The following is a 10000-nucleotide window of genomic DNA, read 5'->3' as shown; positions in this document are numbered from 1 at the left end:
ATAGATAATACATGCATACATACATACATACATACATACATACATACATACATACATGCATACATACATTATTGGGACTTTGGGATATGTAACATCCTACCTAAATACCAATCTTGAGAAATTAGGCTTCTTAAAACCAGAAAGGAGAAAGCTAATTCGAAAACTACAGATCCAATCCATCTCTGGAACTGTAAAAATCTGTAAAACTTTCCAGAAGTTTATCATTTAAATATATATGAGCATGTCTAGATATGCAGCTATATGCATGAGAATACATACATAAAACATACAAATCTGCACATACATACATACATACATACATACAAACAAAAATACCCTGTTGTTGATGTTGAAATTCCAATGAAGGAGCCTTGGATTTAGGTTAGAAACCGGTTCTTTCTCTATTGGCAAGAAACCTTTAAATAAACTGAATATTGACATACATACATACATACATACATACATACATACATACATACACACTCGACTTACATATATTTATGTGTATAAAAGAACGTACAGAAGCTTGTGTGTGGAATGTACATTATTACATATATGCGTGTGTGCGTGTGTGTGTGTGCGTGCGTGCGTGCGTGCATCTCTGTGTAAATCAGAAGCAAGCACACAAGAAACACACAAACCCTTAGGCATTTCAGCTCATTTGTGTATATACACATGCACGCAGAAATACATGGTCTCTCCCTCACAAACACACACAGGTGTATAAAATGTAAACAAAGCATAAACTGCATTATGATATAAACTTGAAAAACGTGATCAAGCATCTAAATACTCGTCGTTAAAACCGATGGAAATCCATTACTTGTTGCGTGGCTCGCTTTATAATGCACATTCACTCTTTCATACACATACATAGTTTATATGTCTCAGTTAGATACTGAGACATATTATAAACTCATAAATGTGAGCATAAATAGAAGAAAAAAAAACGACTGAGAGAGTATGTGTTTGAAAGAGAGACAGAGACACAAAGGAAGAGAGAGAGAAAGAGAGGAGCGTGGAAGCGAAAACGAAACCTCACTGCATATATTGAATGCTTAAATAAATAAATAAATAAATAAATATGTACTAATTTAATCAAATTAACTTCGCTCTAGAGGAGGTCTTTGTAGCCAATAATAATAACAGTATTTAAGAATTCTGTCTGGAAATAGAATACCAAGCATTTCAATGCTCTTAGTAAGTGATATATGCTATATTTGTTTGGTTGTGGTGTCTGAAAAAGCGAAGCATAGTGGCTTGGTTGCTAAGATCACGATCGTTAGATCGCTGGTTTGATTCTCTAGCCGAAGGGCGTATTGTATCTTTAAATAAGGCAAGAGAATAGTTGAGGAGAGGAGGCACGGGAATAGTCTACTCCAGGCGACTCTTTTATTAGAGTAGCACTTTGGGAGTTTGCTGGTGGGGTCGCAAACTCAAGAGGTTTGCCGAGCGGCACACTCTAGCTCCACCACTGAACACGGCACTTCATTACACGTTGCTTCAGTTCACTCAACTAAATGTATGTGTCAGTAACAAACAACTGGTAGTTAATCTTGCGAGTGACCAGTTTCCGTTAAGTGGAGGTGCTTGGGTCTTGTGCCGTCAATCGCATAAACGTTGCATTACCTGGGTTAAGTTCCATGCAATTAAACCTATACACACGCGACAGAGTTTCTGTCACACTGCAGCACAGTATAAGCAAATGGTTAAAGAATCTCGCTTAACATTCACGAGTTTGATCTTATTGCATGTCAACATAGATTTTAAAAAATGGGAAAAAGCTTCCTGTGTCACATAAACTCATAAGGCCGATTTCCCGAATTCTTTGGCGCATGTACTCCCTACTGGACGGGATATACATACATACATGCATACATACATAATACTCAGGAATAGTTATTTTTGCCAGCTGGGTGAACAAACGCGACGTGATGTGAAGTGTTTTTCTCAAGAACACAACGCATCGCCTGGTCCAGGAATCGAAACTACAATCTGGAGCAACGTAAAGCGAAACGTTTCGCTCAAGAACATAACGCATCCCCCAGTCCAAGAATCATAGCCACAATTCTACGATCAGGACCGCAACACCTAAACCACCAAGCCACGCGCCTGCACTGTGGCAACATGAGCAATAGTCTGATATCTATCCTCGGGTTGATCCACGCTTTGTGACCAAACCTGAGCAAAAGAAAACTGTGTAGAAGCTCTACGTTGGATTATACCAACAATTCAAAGATATGGCCTTCTCATACACTTTGTGCTACACTGATGACTCACCCTGAAAATTACGTTAAATGTAATTACGTTAAATGTCTGTGGAATATTCATCCACTTACACATTAATTCAATGAGCAAGGATTTTACTTGATGAAATAACTGAATACTCATCGTCGATACCGACTGATATCCATAAAGACACACCAAGAGAACTTTTATGCCGTCGCGTAAGTTTCTTGATCCTTCAAATTTTCACCTACCATATTTTAAGCAAAACACAATTGGCAGGACATATCTAGACTTACATCTACGGAAAGGGTTCGTCATGAGTGGAACGTCTTTGATTATAGGTTGAGTCAATCAGAGTTAATTTAAGGCTATACAACCAGCAAGTTCTCCGAAGGAAGCTTCTACAGTTTTATTTAGCCTGCTAAAAATAGCAGCCAAATCCCTTTAGAGAGCAATTTAGTTCCTATTTCTAGAAAAAAAAGTACATAATAGACACTGCCCTAAATTTACTGAGCCAACGGATCGATGTGACGGTTACAGCTGCAATGTATTTAATCATAGGTCTGTTCAGTCAGAGCTGAGATGAGGATAAATAGCAACTATAGCAAAAAGTTCCTCTATAGGCGCAGGAGTGGCTGTGTGGTAAGAAGCTCGCTTCCCAACCACATAGTTCTGAGTTCAGTCCTACTGCGTGGCACCTCGGGCAAGTGTCTTCTACTACAGCCTCGGGCTGACCAAAGCCTTGTGAGGGGATTTGGTAGACGGAAACTGAAAGAAGCCCGTCGCACACACACACACACACACACACACACATATATATATATATATACGTATATATACACACACATATATGTATGTACTTGTGTGTCTGTGTTTGTCCCCCCACCACCATCTCTTGACAGCCGATGCTAATGTGTTAACGTCCCCCGTAACTTAGCAGTTTGTCAAAAGATCCCGATAAAATAAGTACTAGGTTTACAAAGAATAAGTCCTGGGGTCGGTTTTTTCGACTAAAGGCAGTGCTCCAGCATAGCCTTTAGGTAGCAAAATTATTACTCTTTTCCTCAGCGCAAGAATCTATCTTCCCGCCAACTAGATGTCTGAGCTCTGAAGTGGGTTTTTTTATTACTCTCAGTTAGTACATTCCATAGCGAGGTTTTTATCCGCTAAATTCTTCAATGTTATCTTCCCTACAGGGATTTATTTCAATGTATTCCAAAATGTAATTTTATAATATTCTAAAAATATCGGTTTCAAAGTTTGACACAAAGCCAGAAATTTCGAGTGTGGTACTAGTCGATTACATTGACCCCAGTGTCCAACTGGTACTTATTTTATCGACCCCGAAAATATGAAAGGCAAAGTCGACCTCGGCAGAATTTGAACTCAGTACGTAAATACGGGCGAAATGCCGCTAAGCATTTCGCTCAGTGCGGTAACAATTCTGCTGGTTCACCGCCTTTAATATTCTAAAAGATTATTAAAGGCGGCGAACTGGCAGAAACGTTAGCACACCGGGCGAAATGCTTAGCGGTATTTTGTCCGTTTTTACGTTTTGAGTTCAAATTCTGCCGAAGTCAATTGTGCCTTTCATCCTTTCGGAGTCGATAAATTAAGTACCAGTTGCGTACTGGGGTCGATCTAATCGACTGGCAACCCCTCCCCCAAAATTTCGGGCCTTGTGCCTAGAGTAGAAAAGAATATTCTAAAAGACTGCCAAATACTGACGAAATTCTTTCATTTTCAATTGTGTTTCTCCCTCTCTTGCGATTCTGTAAATTTGCTTTCTACCGTATTGTGCCAATAGTCTCTAGTCCATGAGGACATCGGTTAAAGAGGAATTCATTCAACATGCTACAACAAGAAAGACAGTGTTTCTCTCTACCTCTTCGTCTCTTATTACAACTGCTTTTGCTCCGTTGAAATAATTAATGGTTTGCTCCCTCCGCTCTAGCCCACCCGATTTACACTTTTCTCCTCCTTTCATAATCTCTGTTGTGTCTTAGAATAAAGGTTCAACACTGAACAGTTTTTTTTGTCTTTTTTGGCTTTTTGATTTTTTGATTTTTTCAATCATTCTTTCCGATAACTATTCCCGCTGGAATTCCTTCTTCACCCTCCATTTCATTCTTTTTTTGCAGATGTCGGTTGACTGATGTTGAATCTAAATATCAACTGCATTGATCTGAAAAGCCTAACAGCACCAGTAAATGTCACTGACGTTGTCCATTCTTCTCATCAGCTATCTAAATACAAATAAAATAACAACTCTGTTGATGGCGATTATAGCAATGATGTAAAGAAGGGAAAAACAGAATAACTATACGAACAGCATCAGATTAAGCATTTAGAGTAACAATTGTTTCCCCCTTGGCGAATACTGTTTTCAACAGTTAGGAATTAAGGCTAAAATCAACATAAAAATGGCAAATTTAATTACCAAAACAAACAATAAAATTATAACCTCACACGACAGCAAAATCAACCATATTTACTATACAAGAATAAGATATCCGCTCGCAGGTTGATTGAAAAGAACGTTTAATCATCTGTAGTATTAGCATGTAAGCTACGCAAATATGGGAAAGCGTAGCTTACATGCTTTATGATCCCCTTCGTGTTAATAATATCTGAAGGAAATATTTTCTTGGACAGGACATTAATATATAACCTGACAATCAGGTGACTTTTACCTACCGAGGGAATTGAATTCGAGACTGTAGACCATAAAACACTTGTTAGTTTCTCATTAAATCCGTTGCTTACAGTAATGAAGTGTATCACCTTTGGTAAAAATGACGTCGTCCGTCGGTTGTCTCACAGAAACCAGATATGAATCTCTGATATTCTAAGTGAAACCTGGACTATGTCAATATCTATACTTCAATCTACAGTACATTTGTAGCGATTAATGTCTTTTTTTATTTATCTAAACTTTTCTAGTATATGAGTATTATGTATATGTGTGCACCTTTTTTCAAACTTTCACGAGACAAAACCTGCCTCTCCATTCTCACCTTCCTTTTCAAGTGGTACTTGAAAAAGTTGATGAGCGATTGGCCAGAGAGGTAAGTGTTTGTCTCTAATCCTTTCGCTCGAGTCCACCACACATTCTTTCATCATGGTCACCAGTACGATGACTGCCTTGCCTTCCCTGTTGAGGGAAGGTGGCGGAGCAATTTTCACGATAAACTCAGCCGACAGGTGGACTCGTCCCACAAGTAACAGCAGCCTTTCGGCATAAGCTAACAGGTCCGAAATGGTTGGACACTGCACGAGTGCGTGCAGAACGGTTTCGACGCTGTGACCGCATCTCGGGCAAGTCGATCCGGTGTGTCTCGAACCGTACCTGTAGAGCTTATCTCGAACAGATAATGCTTCTCGATAGCACTGCCAGGCCAGGGATCTTTGGTTATTGTCCATAGGTCCCGGCCCGAAAGTTGTCCTGAACAGGCGAGTCAGGTGTTCCTCGTCGACACCCAGATTCTGCCCGAGAACGTCGTCGCACTTCCCCTCCACTAATCCTCTATAGAACGCCTTTGTTGTAATGAAGTCGCGCAAGTTTGGTCCCAGACGGCAGAGTTGCTTGAGAGCAACGTGACACTCGCGGTGCCATTCGACTAGCCTCGGTCTCTGTTTGATCCACGACTGCAGTTCGGCTAAGGAGACGAGCTGCGGGAAAGCGCTCCGGACAAACGGTGACCACACCTGTTTACCGTCATTTATGAAGCGCCGGAGATGTCTCAGTCTCAGCGCATGTCTGCGCATCATCAACCAAGGCATGCCTAGCCCTCCATTTGGCGGGTGTTGACAGCAAATGGATCGCCTAACTATCGGAACGCTTCCCTTTCACAAGAAGCGGAAGAGTATGCGTTCCAGTTTGGTGATGGTAGAGTCGGGACAAGGCACGACGGTCAGGCGGTAATCGATGACGGATGCGATGTACGCGTTCGTCACCTCCGCCCGACTTTTTAGGGATAGCTTCCTTTCGGCCCATTGCTGTGTGAGAGTGGCCACCCTAGTCGTTATTTCGCCAAAGTTCTTCTCCATTTGGAGGTCCGGACCAAACCAGACTCCAAGCAATTTAACTGGTCCGTCGGTCCAGCGTCCCACGATGGAGACGCTATTGGACGGCATGGGCTTGCTTCTCCAGGTACCGAGCCGCAAGTCCACTGACTTTTCCAGGTTAATTTTTGCTCCCGTTACCGCTTCGTATTCTTTTAGTGTCTCGTCGACCAAGTCGATGTGCTTGTGGCTTGACACTATGACGGTGACGTCGTCCGCGTATGCAGACACGCTCCTCCCGCATCCCAGCTCCCGTGGGATGCCCCTCAGATAGATAGGTAGATAGATAGATAGATAGATAGAGAGAGAGAGAGAGAGAGAGAGAGAGAGAGAGAGAGAGAGAGAGAGAGAGAGATACGATACAGCTTGCAACACAACTTACACTTTTGAAAATCAAACAAATATGAAACCGGTTAAATGTATTAATATAAATCTTCTTATATACTGTCAGTGCATTTTTACTTCTTCTATTTCACATATATGTGTGTATTTGTATATGTATGAAAGAGTGTGAGTGTATGTGTGTGTGAGTGAGTGGGATCAATTAAAGTATTATGATCTAAATGCCATAGTAGACAGAAACTGTATGAAACTCATGATAAGGACTGCCCCTGTTACGTTGTAGACTTAATCTGTAGCTCAGTTAAACACCATCAATTGGCCATTATATGCGTTTAGCGGAATCAACTCTGAGGTCTGAGGAGACCTCCCACTGAGAATATCGACCCAGTTAAAACAATTTTTTGATTTGATTCTACTGTTAGTATTGAATCTACCGATCAGTAATTTTTTTCCATTGTTATTCTTCATAGACTTGCGTTAAAATAATGGTTTCACGTTTTGGCACAAAGCTACCAATTTCGAGGGAGGGTTAAGTCGATTACATCGACCCCAGTGTCCAACTGGTACTTATTTTATCGACCTCGAGTTGATGAAAGGCAAATCCGACCCCGGCGGAGTTTGAACATAGAACGAAAAGACGGATGAAATGCTGCTAAGCTTACTGCCTTAAATTGCTTAAGAATAATTACCTTAAAATAGTTCACTCACACGCGTGCGTACATGCACACATACATATACATGCACACACTCGTGCGTATACGTAAATATTCTTTTATGTATAGACGTGTGTGTGTATACATACAAAAATATGTATGTAGGTATGTATGTATGTATTTTTCTGTTTATATACGTATGTGTGTGTATGCGTATGTGTTTGCGCATGCCTACGCGCGTGTAAAGGTAAGATTCAAGGATCAAGGTGCAGGAAGCTGGTAAGTTTGACTGAGGTACCTTTAGCCTGACGACTAGCTACTGGATTACCTTTCGTTTAAGTAATCACTACTTCTGAGGTGCTGCTAGCTATGAAACATATGTAGTCTGGATTTTATCTACTCCATTCCCTAAATTTGGATACACACACACACACACACACACACACACACACACACACACACATACATATATATATATATATATATATATATATATATATATATATATATATATATATATATATATATATATATATATTTATATATATATATATATATATATATATATATATATATATATAATACATTAATAAAGTAGATGATATTACATCACAGATGCAAGTAGAATGCAGTTGTGATCGAAAATACTCCCTAACTAGACATGAATGTAACACTTTTGGGGGAAAGGAATGGATAGATTCAATTAATTGCTTACAATTTAATAAGTTAATTACCTGTGCTAAATACCATAAACGTTAGCCATTCAAATGTGAAAAATACTTTCCAGGGTGGCCCAATGCTGAAACCGATGCTAATGCAACGTATACAAATTGCTACCCACTAAGACAAGCGGGTATAACTCTCTCTCTCTCTCTCTCTCTCTCTCTCTCTCTCTCTCTCTCTCTATCTCTCCCCCTCTCTCAGCTCCTTTTCCTTCTACGAATGTCATTCCAATTACCTATCCCCCAATTCTTTTTACGCGCGCGCACACACACACACACATATATATATATATATATATGTATACTTATGAATGGCTGGATGAATGAATATATAAACATATATGTGTGTGTGTGTGTGCGTATATGTGCGTATGTCTGTGAGCGTGTATGTGTGCATACATCGGTGTTTTTTCGAAAAAATCGGTTTACCGGTGCAGTATTATTTCCGCCCAAGTTGTATATAAGCTTCATTGTTAATCTCGCAGTCAAAATACAGTGTCCCAGTTATCTGTGAACCATGAACGAAAAGTGATTTTGTTCTCAAATCGCTATGTAAAATAAAATAAAAATATTTATAATTCATCTTTACGGAGATGTACTTGCATAGCAAGTAACTTGATCTGAGATCGTGTGCCGAAACAAAAACAATTGCAGCGAGGAAGGTGTTTCTAAGCCATTTAAAAACACACAAAAACCGTTAGATTCATTTGAACATTTAAATTTAATTTGTCAAAATATTTTCATTGCTTTGAAACCGCGACCTGTTCACTGACAAAATTCTGTGATGCAGCACGGAATTTTGTCAGTGAACAGGTCGCGGTCTCAAAGCAACGAAAATATTTTCTCAAATTAGATTTAAATATTAAAGTGAATCTAACGGTTTTTGTGTATTTTTAAATGGCTTAGAAACACCTTCCACGCTGCAATTGTTTAAAATACACCGTTTGAAGATTAAGATTATCTTTTCTAGTTTCAAATTCTTACAGAAACAATACAAACAATTATATCTACCTAGTACTGCATTGGTTATCATCAAGTGTGCAGTAGCTATCAAGGGCCACTGATTTCGCGTATTTGCAAAATAAATACCAGTGAGCAATGAGAATGATGTAATAGAGTAACCTTTCTCACAAAATGTCAGGCCTTTGTCTATAGTAGAAATAATAATAATAATTATTATTATTATTATTATTATTTTTTTTTTTTAATTCGGCAGGTGGTTAGAAAAGTGATTCAGCGGCCGAGAGTTTCGCACATGGCACTCAACAGTTTCATAGTCCCATGTAGAAACTCTCGACTCTTGAACCATTTCTGAAACTTTTAGCTACTTGGAAATAATCAAAATACACCCGTATTTAGTTCCGATTTTTACCCGTTTCTTTTAACAAGCCTATATACATATACATACATACGAACATACATTTATATATATATACTTATATAAACGCGCGCGTGTATGTATACATATATATATGTATATGTGTGTGTGCGTGTGTGTTTGCAAGTGTATGTATATACATATATATATGTATACATATGTATATATAAACACGCACACACTGATTGCATATATAAAACGTACGCAATATATGTGTGTGTGTGTGTGCGTGTATGTATGCATATATCTTATAAGTCTGTTGTATGAGTATGTGTGTGCACATGTTTGAAGCTACTATGTACAGTATATATATCTATCTGTCTATCAATATACAGATATACGTATATTTATGTATATTTCTACATACATCTTTATACATATATGTATATCAATATGTTCGTATGTGTGTATGTATGAGTAAGTATTATCTATCTCCTAGATAAATAGATAGATAGATAGATAGATAGATATACATGTACGCGCATGCTTACATATCATATTGTAACATCGTGCATTTTAATATCTTTCAAGTCATATTCTTCTGTTGTACTTAATTATGTTGTAAATAAAATTTTGAAAATCTCTCCCTAGTTTTAGTGCTCTTATTTATT

At 38.7% G+C, this 10000-nt stretch overlaps 1 protein-coding gene across 3 annotated transcripts in view; it reads left to right on the top strand.

The window, feature by feature from the left end:
- Nucleotides 1-10000, top strand: part of LOC106878984 (octopressin receptor) — a 257954-nt gene that overhangs the window by 229941 nt on the left and 18013 nt on the right. Inside the window, exon 4 of one of the 3 annotated variants that reach the window (XM_089365829.1) lies at nt 4371-7734. The exons of the other annotated variants lie outside the window; for them this stretch is intronic. Coding sequence (XP_089221955.1) covers nt 4371-4385 — 15 coding nt within the window. The 3' untranslated portion in view covers nt 4386-7734. Of the gene's footprint in view, nt 1-4370; nt 7735-10000 lie in introns of those variants that run through there. 3 annotated transcript variants of the gene reach the window in all.

Source organism: Octopus bimaculoides, chromosome 18, assembly GCF_046866305.1.
Source record: "Octopus bimaculoides isolate indiv1 chromosome 18, ASM4686630v1, whole genome shotgun sequence".
Taxonomy (NCBI): Eukaryota; Metazoa; Mollusca; class Cephalopoda; order Octopoda; family Octopodidae; genus Octopus; species Octopus bimaculoides.
The sequence above is the reverse complement of the archived record's forward strand: the minus strand, read 5'-3'. Positions and strand labels throughout refer to the sequence as shown.